Source organism: Meles meles, chromosome X, assembly GCF_922984935.1.
Source record: "Meles meles chromosome X, mMelMel3.1 paternal haplotype, whole genome shotgun sequence".
Taxonomy (NCBI): Eukaryota; Metazoa; Chordata; class Mammalia; order Carnivora; family Mustelidae; genus Meles; species Meles meles.
In genome coordinates, this window is record NC_060087.1 from 82,787,649 (window position 1) to 82,803,509 (window position 15,861).

Below are 15,861 nucleotides of genomic sequence, written 5' to 3' on the forward strand. Positions count from 1 at the left end.
TGGAAAGCTTTAAGTACAACTATATTTGCATATGACACACTCTTGTATATAGAAAATCCTAAGAAACCATAAAACAAAACAAAAAGTAGAAGTATACCAAGGCCACAGGATATAAGCTCAATATAGAAAATCAATAGCATTTCTGTACAAAAGCAGTAAATAATCCAAATCTCAAATTAAGGATGCAATTTCATTTTAAAAAGAATGAAATACTTAGAAATAACTTAAACAAAACAAAAGACCTGTACATTAATAATTACAAAACTTTACTGAGGGAAGTTAAGGAGATATAAATAAATGGGCAAGTATTCCACGTTATTGGATTGTAAGATTCAGTATTGTTAAGGTAGTAATTTTCCCCAAATTGATCTACAGATTCAACACAATCCCTGATAAAATTTCAGCAGGCCTTTTGCAGAAACTGATGAAGAGATCTCAAACTTCTATGGAAATGCAAGAAATCCAGGATAGCTAAAACAATCTTGAAAAAAAAGAAAAAGGTTGGAGGACCATGACTTCCCAATTTCAAAAGTGAACATAAAGCTATGTTTATCAAGAAAGATAGTGCAGGGGCACCTGGGTGGCTCAGTGGTTTAAGCCTCTGCCTTCGGCTCAGGTCATGGTCTCAGAGTCCTGGGATCGAGCCCCACATCAGGCTCTCTGCTCAGTGAGGAGCCTGTTTCTCCCTCTCTCTGCCTGCCTCTCTGACTACTTGTGACCTCTCTCTCTCTGTCAAATAAATAAATAAAATATTAAAAAAAAAAGAAAGATAGTGCAGTACAGGCATAGAGAGAGTCATAATGATCAATGGGACCAAATTAGCAGTTGAGAAACAAATCCTAACACTTAGAGCTAACTAGTTTTTGACAAAGTTATCAAGGCAATTCATTGGGGAAAAGAATGTTCATTAAATGGTGCTGGATGACTGGATACGCACATGTAAAAAGATGATCTTACAACCTTATCTCATGCCATACACAAAAATTTACTCTCAATTTTCACACTTACATATAAGAGCTAAAAACATATAACATTTTTGGAAGAAAATATAAGAGGATCTATGGGACCTTTGCTTAGGCTAAAATATGACACCAAAAGCATAGTCCATAAAAGAAAAAACTGGATAAATTGGACCTCACCAAAATTCAAATTTTTGTACTTGGAAAGATACCATTAAGATAATGAAAGACAAGCAAAATTAAGAAAAAATGTTTCCTAAGCACATATCTCACAAAAGTCTTGTATCCAGAATACACAAAGAACTCATAAATTAATTTTTAAAAAAGACAAGCTTTCTAAATGGATAAAAGACCTGAACAGACTTTCCAACGAAGATTTACAAATGGCTAATAAGCACATGATAATATGCTTAACATCATCAGTCATTAGGGAAATATATATTAAAATGACAATGAGATACCATTTTGTGCTCAATAGAGTGAGTGCAAAACAGACAATTCCAAATGTTAGTGAGGATATGAAGAAATAGGAACCTTTATTAGATATTGATAGGAATCTAAATGGGCACTTGGAAAACAGTTTGGTAGTTCATCAAAATGTTAAACGTGAAACTACCATACAACCCAGCAATTCCACTCCTAGGTACCTTTTCAAGAGAAATGAAACACATGTCCACATAATGTCTTGCATAGAAATATTCACTATAACATTATTCTGAAGAGCCGAAAATTGGATAGAACCAAAATGCCCACAGACTGGCAAATGAAAAGACAAATATGGTGTATATTCACAGAATGGAATGCTATTCAAGCAATAAAAAGAAATGAACTACTGATATCATGGATGAACCTCCAAAATATTTCATAAAGTGGAAGAAGCCGGGGCGCCTGGGTGGCTCAGTTGGTTATCGGCCGTAGGCTCAGGTCATGATCTCAGGGTCCTGGGATTGAATCCCTCATCTGGCTCCCAGCTCAGTGGAGAGTCTGCTTCTCCCTCTCCCTCTCTCTCTGTCTCAAATGAATATATTTAAAAAATTTTTTAAAAAGGTGAAAGAAGCCAAGCACAAGAGCCCAATTATTTTATGATTCCATTTATATTAGCTGTCTAGAAAAGCCAAATCTACAGAAACAGAACGTAGATTAATAGTTGCCTAAGGTTAGAGGTGGGAACAGGGATTAACTATAAATGATCATGAAGGACCTCATTGTGGGGATGAAAATGTTCTAAAATAGATATAAATTATTGAATTGTACACTTGAAATGGGGGAATTTTCTGATAGCCAAAATATATCACAATAACGTTATTTTTAAAATTATAGTTAACATATATATAGCACTAGAATGTACCATGGATCGTGTTGTGTTTAGCATGTAGCACCTCGTTTAATCTTTATAACAGCCATATAAAGTAGGCAATATTTATCCCTCTTTCATGAATCAAGAAACTGAGGCACGGAGAGATGAGGTAACTTGCTAAAGCACACACAGCCCATAATTCGTAGAGATGGGATCCAAGCCCAGGTGGTCTGGCTCCACACACAATCTATGATCTTAGCTACAGCTTTCATTTGTGGGAAAGAAAAAAAAATAAGGAGATATGCTTGTATATAGCAATATGTGCTAGGATTCACAAGCAACTTTGACCAGTAATTCCCTCTGGGAAGTAGGAATGAGGGTGGGTGGGCAGGAGAGGGAAACAAATTTATTACTTTATACCACTTTGAACTCTGAATTTTTTATGCCTTTTATAATTCATGCATTCATTTTGTAGACAAGACACATCATTTTAAAATCAAAACACTGGTTATCTTTGATGTGTCAGATTTTTACATTTTTAATTTTTCCTGAACTTTTTGCTATTTTCTAAGTTCTTTGAGCTGTAGCTTCAGGCCAAGTTCTCAAATAATTACCATGACATATTTTCTGTTACATTTCATTCTGCCAGTGTCAGAGCCCCAGGTTGGGGCTGGAGCCAAGAAGGGTAAGGCTGAGGGCTGAGGAAGACTTGATGACAGAAGGGCCTGTGTTGCTTGCTCCCCTGCCAGCACCAGACTGTGACTGGGCTGGATCCACAAGCCTGTGCTGAGCTGTGCTGTGCAGCTCTGAACTGCCGAGATACCCTGGGGCACACTCTGGGGTCTGGCTGCTTCAGAAATCTCTGCTATCCTATAGGGGAGAGATCATCTACATGCATGCACATGTGTGTCCACAAACTTATTCAAAAGCACAGGTTCGGATTTGTGTCTCCAGGATGAGTGTGATTCTGCTTCAAGCATATTTGTGTGTCTGTGTGACAGAGGTATGGGTTTTTTGGATGGTTTTCCACGTGGTATTGAGAGATATTCACAAGGGAATACGGTATGAAAACAGCAAAGTGTTGAGGAGTATCTTTACTCACATAGGAAGTATTCGCTTGTAAACTTGAGGAAACATTCTCTCTGACAAGATGCTTAAAAGAAAATGGACGGGGTTGGGGTGCTTGGGTGACTCAAAGGGTTAAGCACCTGCCTTCAGCTCAGGTTATGATCCCAGAGGCCTGGAATCAAGCCCCGCATCATCCAATCTCAGCATGAAGTCTGCTTCTTCCAATCCTTCTGCCCCTACCCCCCACTCATGCACGCTCTCTTTCTCTTTCATAAATAAATAAAATCTTTTTTTAAAAAGGATATGGATAGGGTTAACTATGATTAGTTAATCACTAATGTGATTAACTCTTTATAAGCATTTCTTTGGTTTAATAACGTTGTAGGGGCAGAGAGTAACAGGATTTTTTGGAAGATTATATTTATTTATTTGAGAGAGAGAGAGAGCAGAGTGGCTGGGAAGTGCAAGAGGGAGAGGGAGAAGCAGACTCCCCGCTGAGCAGGGAGCCACACATAGGACTGGATCCCAAGACCCAGAGATCATAATCTGAGCAGAAGGCAGAAGCTTGATTGAGTCACCCCGGCACCCCACAACAGGGTTTTTTTTTTTTTTTTAATATGTACTTGTAATTGAATGCTAACACTTTACAAGAGCATATTGTGAGAAAAGGAGATACTCTTTTTCATGCAAACTTCCTTTTTTTTAAATTCCATATTCGATAAAGACTAATTAAAAGATACTTGAGGAAGAATCTTTTTTCGTTCATACTTCTCTTCTCTGGCTGTGGGTTAGCATGACATAATCCCCAGAGCCTTTTTGCTATTGAGACAGAGAAAAATCCAATGAAAGAAGCATGGGGCTTCAGAGTCCAACAGACTGAAGTTCAAATCCCGTATCTACTACCACCTATGTGATCTTGGGCAGGTAGTTTAACCTAATCTTCAGCTTTTTTGTGGTGGTTTTTTTTTTTTTTTTTCTGAAAAGATGGGATAGGGCCACCTCCCCACACAGCTTCATTGACTGCAGTCCCTTCCACAGTGTCTAGCAATTAGTAAATGTTCAACAAACATTTGTTCTCTTATCTCCCCTGAGTAAGAGAAAAAAAGACTGCACAGTCTACCTTCTTTTATATGTTAATTTTCCTGCTAAGGCAGTGCTTGACAGAGTGATAATGTATGGATGTTGTCCCTCATCTCTCCAAATCTCTTATACTATACCCCTAGGTGTGTTTCCCTATGTCCACAGTGTAGCTGCTCTTCCTTTCCGGTAATGATTCTGAGGAGTTGTATCACCCAGTTAGAGGCTCTCATTTGTGAACTGATCATCTATATCCTGGCAAGCACCAGAACAGTTTGTTCTGAGGATGTCGCTTTCCCAGAAGAGATGGTGAGAAACTTGCAGGGGAAGCCTCTAAAAGTTACTCCTCCAGTCGTCATTTCAAAGAAAAATGTTGAGGACATGGTAATGAGACCACTACTGGATCCCTGATCCCGAAGGACAGTCTTTTTTTTTTTTTAAAGATTTTATTTATTTATTTGACAGAGAGAGATCACAAGTACGCAGAGAGGCAGGCAGAGAGAGAGAGAGAGAGAGAGAGGGAAGCAGGCTCCCCGCTGAGCAGAGAGCCCGATGCGGGACTCGATTCCAGGACCCTGAGATCATGACCTGAGCCGAAGGCAGAGGCTTAACCCACTGAGCCACCCAGGCGCCCCCCCGAAGGACAGTCTTACCCAAAGAATTTACATTCGCCTGATAATGCATGGGGTGGAGCTGACAATAAGGAACTCTGAGAACAAAGGAGCCAGTTCAGATGAGGGCCTACTGTGCATGAACTAGATATCATAGGAGGAATTTTTGACTTTTGAAAAGTGTTCACCATGCTAAGATTTTAGGTATCAGAGCAGGGAGGAGGATACAAGCAACCTCCTATGACCAACACACAACTAAAGTGTACAACCAGAGAGCAAGGGGTTAGGCCTTGATGATCATTTACATTTAATTCCTCCAATGTCAGGGGCACTTGGGTGGCTCAGTCAGTTAAGCGTCTGCCTTCTGCTCAGGTCATGATCGCAGGGTCCTGGGGTCCAGCCCCGCATCAGCCTTCCTGCTCAGCAGGAAGCCTCCTTCTCCCTCTCCCTCTTAAATAAATAAAATCTTAAAAACAAATAATTCCTCCGAGGTCAGCATAATCTAAGAGCAGAAAGCCTTTGGAGAAAGCCACCCTTGAAAAGTAGGAGGAAATTAAAACAGTAAAGTAAACTAGAAAGAGCAGTAAAAGGGAAAGAAAGCAGGATATCACAAGGTCAAAACAAAACAAAAAACAAGAATCTTCAGTGGCATCGAAAGTAACCATGAATTCAAAAAAGAGAAGCAACAAAAAGTGATTTGACCAGGAGGAAGTTAGCAGTGGTTTCTGAGGTTAAGTGGTTTCTGACTGGGCAGGTGGTTTCTATTATTTAAACGATGGTTTATATAGAATGAGATGTTTAGATCAGCAGCTTATTGCTCACAGAACATTAAAGAGCCATTATAATTAGATTCACTCACTCATTCATTTCATTAGCGTTTGTTGTGCTCTTACAAGTGCCGAATTTTACTAAGCTCTGTGGGGTAAGAGGACCTAATAGAAAAGCCATAATTAAATCATAATGGCTTCTCACAAGGAATCTGGGTGAAGTTTTAGACCTATGACTTCAAAATAAGAGTCTCACTTCCCAATAACTGTTTCAGTATATGTATTCTTTTCTGATATACTAGCTTTTTTCCCCCTTTTTGAATTAAAAAAGTTGTTTGCCACATCACAGGCCAGGTGTCAACCTCGAAGGACAGCAAGCTTAAAAAAACCCCAAATCTCAATGTATCTTAGGTATGCAGTGAGGAAAGGTAGGAATGGTATTTATATCTTGTGTTAGGTTTTCTTTCTTTTTTTTTTAACAAATACAAAAGCCTACACAGAATAGTCCAAAGGAACCAAAGTTTCAACAGTTTCACCAAAAAAAGCATTCATTGCTTTGCTTCTCTTAATTTAATCAGTTTGGTTGGCTGCATCACAGCAAAGTACCAACTTAGATTCTCACAGGAGGTTAAAAACATCAAGTCTCAAAGACGCCTATGTGAGCTCTGAGGGAACACAAAAATGGCATTTATACCTTGTATTAGGTATTTATTTCCATAAAAGTTTGATGCCTACCACATAAACCCACCTCCACGGGAATAAGCCAAAGCTGCCAACTTTCCACACGTTCAGAAAATATACCTGTGGAACTCTGCTTCTCAAGGTGGAGTTCTGAGCTGCTTTGCAGTAAGTTGCCTGGTGCCTGGAAGTGAGACAACCCAGATTGCCTTTGGCACGTCGAAGGTGGTGGTGAATTTTCCAGTCAAGTGTGCACACGCACACATTAGCTATAAGGGACTTTTGTAACTGGCTAGCCAAAATAACAAACCTTAAAAATATATACACCATATAATTGACTCTCTCTGCTTGACTTATTTCACTCAGCATAATCTCCTCCAGTCCCATCCATGTTGATACAGAAGTTGGGCACTCATTCTTTCTGATGGAGGCATAATACTCCATTGTATATATGGACCATATCTTCTTTATCCATTCAACACAGAGGACATTGGGAGGAGGAGAGAAGTGAGTTGGGGGAAATCAGAAGGGGAGACAAATGAGAGACTGTGGACTCTGAGAAATAAACTGAGGGTTTTGGAGGGGAGGAGGGTGGGGGTTGGGTGAGGTTGGTGGTGGGTATTGTAGAGGGCACGTATTGCATGGAGCACTGGGTGTGGTGCATAAACAATGAATCTTGGAACACTGAAAAAAAGAAAAAAAATAGAGGAAAATATATGTAGAAAAAAGAAATACACTAACCCACCTACACCGTGATGTGTTTTCTTCTTCCTACATTCCACATTTTGTTTTTTTTTCCTTTTTAACAATGAGAAAAAAATTGGGGTGCCTGGGTGGGTCAGTCAGTTAAGCGGCTGCCTTAGGCTCAGGTCATGATCCCAGGGTCCTGGGACCCAAGGTCCTGGGATTTAGTCCTGCATCAGGCTCCCTGCTCAGGGGGGATCTGCTTCTCCCCTCTCTCCCCAAATAAAAATAAAATCTAAAAAAAATGAGGAAAAACTTTTAACTTAAAAAAAAAAAACCTACTTAATGACAACTTTATCCGGTCCTTCTAGGCCATCCTAGTGAGATGTACCTACTTAACACTGCTTAGATTATCCTTTAAATCAGCTTCACTAAGTCCAATAGCCAAAAATCTGATCTACTACATTTGAAAAGCCACTATTTTTTCAACTGTTTTTATCACTTTATCTTAAGAGTCAGAACCGTCAAATGTTTTAATGGAAAATATCCTTCTGCGATAACTCCAAGCATATATAAGACATGTACCCACCACAAATCACTATGAATCTTAACTAGTTTTTGCCCATTTTATAACTGATTGACTCCCCCTTACCATCAGATTCAAGGACTGTGGATGTGTGCCAGAGAAGAGCTAGGTTCTACTAATGGATGTATAAAGAAACCCAAAATCAAGGAAAGAATTTCCCCATCTCAGCTCAAATTTTAATTATTCATTCTTTATTATTCCAAAGGTACAGTATATATCTCTCCCTATTCAACTTCTTAATGTAAACTAGACAATCAAAATAGTCCCAGCTCCAGGGGAATGCTAAGCTATGCTATTTCATAATATGGAATGTAATCCTTTCACAGGGAATAGTTTTTGTAAACAAAGACTTTTTAAAAAATGAAACAGAGTGAAGACCTCAATTTTACATTTCCTATCTATGAATGCACCTCAAGTAGAAATGTGGGCCTTAGTTTTCTCAGTGGAAAACAACCATCCCAGCAGATTTTCTACAAGTTAAACATGATGATTTTAGAGGAAAACAACATTTATTGTGTGAAAATTTTATATTTAATCAAAGGCACAAACCAAAACTAAGATTATTATAGTTGACCATAATACTGACAACTGAGTCACATCAACCTGATAAATAGCGGTTAAAGCTAATGAAGATGAGTTGCTTTCAATTCCTAAGGAAAATACAGTAATTCCAACACCATTAAGTAATAATTAGAACCTTTCAAATATAAATTTGAGAGCAAAACAGACACTAAGGAAAATATTTTAACGTGATGCAAATTATACAATAATTTTAACTCGTCTGGGAAGGGGCCAGTTCGGAAGGGTCAGTTTTCTATCACACTGCATCAATCAGCAAATGCAGAGGGGACACTTTGTAACACTACAACAAAACAGAAGATTCACAATGCAATTTTGGAAAATAAAAGTCAAGAGGAACACGGTATTGCATCATTTACAATTTACTAGCTCTTCCAGTGTTTCACAGTGATACAGGGGTTTCAATGATCTAACATCAATGGGACAAAAGGTGGACTTAAACTGCACACGTCTTGATTGAATCAGACTACTGATATAAGTTTTTGGTCTACAGTAAGAAGTAGTAGGTAGTCTTCCATCCAGGTAATTTCAGGGGGGAATGTAAATGTCCTAAAGTAAAGAAAAAAAAAGTTAATTGCCTTGCAACCCAAATTCTAACAGCTGTATGCACTCGCACACGTGAGCATCTATTCATGTGTTCCCCATCAGCGGGCTTAATCAAAATGTAAAGGGCACCCTCGGAGATTAATTCAGCCAGCAACAGTTCTCATGGTTTACCGTTGAAATACTGAAGTTATTGAAACACGTTTTCCCCAAACCTGGTTCCAGGTTAAGCTAGATGTGTTAATCGCTCTACGAGTTCACCAGAGGAGTGTGGTAAATGAAGACTTGGGAAAATGCCAATATTGGGAGCAGAGTGTCCTTGCCAGGGAACCTCACTAGTAAAGTAAGAGGTCATTCTTGGGGTTCTCCACTTCCCTTCAGTGTAGGTCCAAATTTGTTAGAAAGGGGACCCCTCAGTATCTTTAGACTGACATGTCAGTAAACCCCCAAAGGCCTGTCTTCCCCTTGTGGCCATGCCTTGCATGGAAAGACCTGATTTAACTGTGCAGGCCTAACACGGTACCAGCCAGATTTGAATGCATCACTCGGTAAGATCTCGGAAAACTCGGTCCATCCATCACATGCACGGGCTGAAGTAAACACCAATAGAGAGCTGAGGACTAAAATGAACATACCTTAAAGTTCAAGAGGAATAGGCCCGTGGTTTGTTGTTTACACTATCTCATACTGGTTATTTGTTATGGCACGAGAGAGGCAGTAGGCTAGAAAGATTCCTATCAGCTAGAAATAAAATACAAACAAAAATTAAACACACACACACACACACACACAAAAGAGCTTAAAGACCTCAGGATACATGTTTATTTTCCTTTCACTTCGAATTCACTAATAACTTCCTTAAGTTTCTCGTGGCAGTTATGTTTGATACTTTGCAGCTCAAAGAATATACGGGAAGTTTTACTACTACTATGACCTGGAGTTTCACAACTGTCACAGACAAAAACCACTCAAGAAAAATCCTAACTGTCGTAAGTCTGGGGGAAACTTATCAGATAACCTGTCAGCTATCAGAACAAAAATGGCATGGCTTAGACATGGCATGGCCTGAAAAATGGCATGGCATCTCATCACGTCAAATCTCCATCAATGAAGGCAGAGATTTTCTTGAAAGCTCTAAGACAGTGCTGCAACTATGGATTTGTTCTGTAATTTCTGGGCTGTCCGGTAAACTAGCCACTAGCCACATGTGGCTTTTGAGCACTTCAAATGGGGCTCGAGTAACTGAGGAACTGAGTTTTTTATTTTATTTAATAATTAAAACCTTTCAAAGGTGTTAGTGGCTATATTATTGGGCAGTGCAGACTCAGATGTAGCTATGCCTACTGCTTGAGAGATACCTTAAGATTAGTCTTCCAAAACCAATTACATAGGTCAAAATGAAGTATATCCATTCCTTTAGTTTTGTCTCCACGATGTTGAAACACCCATCCCCTAAGATAAATTGCTTAAAGCCACAATACAAACTTTTCACGGTATGGTAAGAAGCAGCACAACTCAGGAAACAGAATTTGACTTGCATGTCCACAATATGACAGGCACATATGAATGTGGGGTTGCCTGATCTAAGTTCTTGTAGGTCAGAACTTATAGGGAACTTACCAGGCAGCTGCAGCCCAGGAAAAGAAAAAAATCTGAACCATGTTTTAGAATCTTGACTGCACAGCAAAACAAGGTTCCCATCTAGTTCATGTTTTAATTAATGAACTAGGGTGCTGGAGAAATGCCATACCCGAGGGCACCAGGTATATACTACTAGGAGTTAATTCTAAGCCTTGCTTAAGCAGGCATGCAAGGCCGTGGTTTTTTTTTTTTTTTTTTTAAGGCAGATGAACAGGGAATAAAAATCTGGAGAAGCCTCTTTGTGAAAATAGTGTGGGAAAACATAAGATCCAAGACATCAAAAAATTGGAATGAAAATAGCAAAACACTCCCTCCCAAATAAAACAAAGCTAAACAGACCCAGACACAAAGGACTGACTATGTATGTTTCACATACAAAATAAAAGCAGCGGGGACTCTGTGAAAATGTTACTTCTCGGAAAGGCCCTGAAGCCTTCAGAGTGGAAATCTGACTAACACCAAACACGAGTGATGAGACATTCCTAACAATAAGGACTTACCTGGAAGCAAGCAACTCCAAAAGAAATTCCGGCAACCACTCCCATTTCTGACTCTACAATGGTCATCACCTTTATAAAACAACCCTAATGGGAGAGGAAAAATAATACTAAGTACAGCACAAGCAGTAACAAACACTTGGATCATCCATCTCTGCCAAAAAATGAACTTTAGCTATCTCAGCCTTTGTCATTTCATTAAAATTCACTCTTTCATGTAACATATCCTATCTCCTTTCAAGCACAATGCTCTGACAGGAGTCTGAAGAATAGAAGTTCCACCTTTTGGATTATGCATTTAAAAGTGTTATTTGCGGGGCGCCTGGGTGGCTCCGTGGGTTAAGCCGCTGCCTTCGGCTCGGGTCATGATCTCAGGGTCCTGGGATCGAGTCCCGCATCGGGCTCTCTGCTCAGCGGGGAGCCTGCTTCCCTCTCTCTCTCTGTCTCTGCCTGCCTCTCTATCTACTTGTGATCTCTGTCAAATAAATTTAAAAAAAAAATTAAAAGTGTTATTTGCGGGGCGCCTGGGTGGCTCAGTGGGTTAAATCCTCTGCCTTCGGCTCAGGTCATGATCCCAGGGTCCTGGGATGGAGGCCCGAGGCTCTCTGCTCAGTGGGGAGCCTGCTTCCTCCTCTCTCTCTGCCTGCCTCTCTGCCTACTTGTGATCTTTGTCTGTCAAATAAATAAAACCTTAAAAAAAATAAAAGTGTTATTTGCTAGCTGTGTGAACTCAAGTAACAAATTGTCTTGAGCTTCAGTTTCCTCATTTGTTCAATGAGAATAATACCTGCCCCACCTATTTCAGATCGTATCTATTGTGAGGGAAAATTAAAAACTGAGTTAACTCTGTATTCAGTTAATATTTTCAAATAAAAAAATTGAAGGCTCCTTACTTCATTGTTTACTTTATCTGCATCTCTCTGTGGAGAACAATTTTCAAGTTTGCAGCAACTCTTGGGAAATCCTTTTTCTGAGTAATAATTAGTATCTTTCCAATCTCTAAAGTCGGTGACACCACAACAATGCAACTGAAAAAAAAATCCAACAAAACCATTCATAGTTCACATCACAGCATGGTAGTCAAACACTTAACCTATCATCTTAGATTGCAATTTGTGCTCAAAACATTATACTTAATGATGTCTATCTTAATATTTTAATGTGTCTGTTCTCAACTGGCATTATAATTCAAGAGATAAGCTCCTTTTTCTAAATACCAAGTGTAACCCTTTTAGACTGGCCACCTTTTCCTGCTATAGTGGTACTAACAGTACTTGGTCCGTGATGTGAGGAGAGAAGAGGTGTACATGTGAGGAGAATGATAAGGAGAAAATGGAGATATGTCACTTAGTACCATCCCACACTTCTTTTCCAGGGGCATATTTTCTCCTGATTTAATTGTAGTAAGAATGTCATACAAGTGGACAACATCTAGTAGTCAGGGGCCTATCCTCTTCTCTAAAGGGTAAGGATGTGTTCCCCTTTTGAGAAGCCATCACCTATGACCACTTACCTTATTTTGAATCTTGTCTACTGCATCGCTTCTATAATCTCCCGTAGAGTTATACTGCTTTAAAATTTTCTCATAATTATTCTTAAAACTGTTCTTAATCTACAGCAAAGAAATGCAATGCCAGTAAATAAAGATTCTAGAAAATTCTTTTGGTTTCTATGCCAAATAAAAAAATCCCCCACATCTGACCAAGGGTCATATTTTTGACAGCAGCAACATGCATGGTAATTAACTTCTATGGTCCAATCCTGTCCTCTATGAGCTATAATCTAGCTGAGGGGATTACTAAGCAAAATTTTACAATAAAAGATAACTGCTCGAGTTCAAAGTGCTATAGGAGCTTTTATTCAAAAGTGGCAGCTCTCTACTGCTGTATCCCCCCCCAATTTTTCTTTATTTTAAATTAAGTTAAAATTCGATGCCTACAGGATTTTTAAGCTACAAAACCTTACTTTAGAAGACTGCACTGCCACTTTGTAAAACACTCTCTTTGGGGAGCCTTCAATACTCACTGAGTGATTTCCCAACCCCAGTTTTAACAGTGGAAGCCCAATTTCTACTGCAATATTAAAGTTTCGATCTGCATTAAGTATATCCAATTTTTTAAAGCGTGGCATAAGGGAGAATACAGTTGTGTTATCAGTTTTGCGCTTTAAATATTTTCCTATCAGTAAGGTTATAAATTGTACTATCTCCACTTTAATAGGTACTTGTACGCAGGAAAAGAACTGGAAATCCATGTAATTATGGGTACCTGTAATTTTCATCTAGTAACTGTCAGTCTAAAATTTTCTAAATTTTTTTTATATTACAAGTGGGCTGGAATTTTTACAAAAAAGCCATTATTGTCAGCTACAGTTTGAATAGTAAGCTTTAAAAGTGTTCTGAACTATTAACTGCTTTTATCTCTGGGAGGATAAATTTTAACATATTAAGGTTCCCAAATTCAGGCTTACCTCATGTCTGAAAACAAATCCTACGATGGCAGCGACCAGTTCAACCAAAAAAATGAGAGTCAGAAACATTGCATACTGTGGGATAAAAAGAAAGTCCAAGTCAGCAGAAATAAGATACATCACAGCTACAAGGGTAGTCAAAGAAAAAAAATAGTCTACTCAATCAGTTCAGCATGTTTTTATTAAAAAGCACAGGGAAAACACAACAAAAGTGGGAACTGGCAGCAGAGATGTTACTTAGGAAGAAAGAGGAGAAACTCAAAGGGCCATGGCAAGTTTCAAGAAACAAAGTCAACAACATATAAGACTTTTCTAAAATCAAGAATCAATTCTAAGGAAAAGAAGGACTCACCAATTTTAACATCCATGCAGAAGCTCGGCAGGTAGCAAAACAGCCGAAGGTGCCCAATAGAATAATGACAGTACCAGTACCAATGAGCACAAAGGGCACATTGGTGGCCTTCTCATTCAAAAGGGAAAAATAATTCTCCAGGCTCACCTTGCCCCAAATACCCACGGCAAGAAGGATGACTCCAGTGATCTACGTAGGAAATCAGAGAACAGAAAGTTATACACTGTATACCGCAGCACCTTCAAACCACAAACCACCAGGTATTTAAGAAACAACAGGTATGAGAAATGACTTAGCAGTCTGTGGCCACAGAGCAGTGGCTGGAATGTGAGAGACAAGGGCTAGGAAGGAGATCTGCAAGTAAGGATAGGCCTTGATAAATCCACGCTAGATCACCAGGTAGCCCAGGTAGCCAGGGCAAAACCAGGCAGACAGCTAGAGAAGGCATCTTAACAAAATTCTTAAACCCATCTGTTTCTTTTTGTTGGTGTTTTGTTTTGTTTTTGGTACAAACCGGAGTCCATGGCCTATCTGTCCTAGGGACAACAACTTATTCAACTGCTTTACTCTCGCCATAGGAAGAAAACCTTCCTGGAGGAGGGAAAAAAGAGTCTCTATGAGTTCCAGAAACTTCTCCCTTCTCCCCACCCCAGTTCAGAGAGGAGGAAAGCGTACAAAGGGACAGTACACAAAAGCAAGCCCAAGCATAGGTTGGCGGGAGTACAGCCATTACCATACTTACCTGCGAAATACTCCCCTCTTATGAAGCAGTGAAAAGAAAGAGACTATTATGCGGGTGAGCCCACAGAGGGGCGGGGCAAGCCTCGCCTCTCTCAACGGTCCGGGGTCACCCTCTGCGAGCTCTTGGGTGTCGCTCCCTTCCTGGGGCGAATTCGAGCCCTAAGCACGTCCGTGTCCCAGCACAGCCTATTGGCTACCATTCTCCGGGACCCTGACCCCGGCGCGGTCAAGATGCCCCAGCTGGGGCCCCAGTAACTCTTCGCCGGCGCCGGGGTCCCGGCAGCTACAGCCTCCGAACCCCACCTGCGTCTCCCTCCCCCCACCCCCGGGCCGGCCTCCCTCCTCATCCCCCAGACCTGCGCACCCTCTGCTCAGGGTCACACCCCTCACCCAAGCCCAGGACCCTCTCCCGTCCCCGGGCTCCATCTCTCACCCAGAAGATGAAAGTGTAGATCAAGAGAACGCTCTTGAAGCAAGTGATGACTGGTTTGGTCTGCAGTCTCCGAGACGGGGACGCCATGACTGGCCCAAGACCCTGCCCCGCCGCACCGGGCACTCGGAGCGGAGCGAGAGAGACGCAGAGTCCCCGAGTCTCCCCGGAAACTGCCGGAAACTTACGAGCGTCTACAACTGAGAAAAGCCGGAAACACCGTACAGTTTTCTAGAGGGTAAAGTCTTGGGAGGCTACCCGGAAAGTGACGACAATTTCCGAGCGCCCCCTGCTGCAGGTTACCGAAAACTGTATGCAAAGGTTCTAGTGCCGGGAATTTCTTAGATCTTCAAGTGGAGCTTTCTTCATTTTTTCTCTGAATCTTTCCCGCCCCCCACCTCTCCCCCGCCCTTATAACTTGATCATATTGTTCTATCACCAGCAGCGCCAGCAGCGCTTTGAGATTCGGCCTCGCCGGCCCCTGGTGCCCTAGAGGGAAAGAAAGGAAATGAAAAGAGGTTAAAAGTGACCCAGGAGTATTTTATTACATGGCCAAATACCAAGAAGCCTATTTCAAAGAGAAACAGATTGCAAAGCAAAAACCTAGTCATAGGTTTTTAGACACAAACTGAGCAAAAGTGAAATCTACCTGAGTGGGGGAATTGGGCGATTTCTTTTTCCAGGAGGCTGAAACCTAAAGTCACACATCTAAGAGCAAAGCCAAAACTAGAAATCACTGTGCTTTTCAATCCCCTCCCCTGTTGAACACAAGCTACATATGGTATTGGGTTGTGGAGTGTCTGTCCATTCCCCTAAAATTCTCCCAATTGCTTAGATCTTTCTAGCCTTAAAAGGCATTTGAAGTTCCATACATCTGTGAAA

At 40.5% G+C, this 15,861-nt stretch overlaps 1 protein-coding gene across 1 annotated transcript; it reads right to left on the minus strand.

Annotated features, from left to right (window-relative positions):
• Positions 1 to 7,896: 7,896 nt before the first annotated feature.
• Positions 7,897 to 15,195, minus strand: TSPAN6 (tetraspanin 6). Its single transcript, XM_045994500.1, has 8 exons — positions 14,983 to 15,195; positions 13,809 to 13,997; positions 13,457 to 13,531; positions 12,501 to 12,599; positions 11,881 to 12,015; positions 10,991 to 11,074; positions 9,485 to 9,590; positions 7,897 to 8,855 (listed from the first exon to the last, which is right to left on the minus strand). Exons 1-7 carry the CDS (start codon positions 15,067 to 15,069, stop codon positions 9,522 to 9,524), a joined length of 738 nt encoding a protein of 245 aa, XP_045850456.1. The 5' UTR covers positions 15,070 to 15,195; the 3' UTR covers positions 7,897 to 8,855; positions 9,485 to 9,521.
• Positions 15,196 to 15,861: the final 666 nt, after the last annotated feature.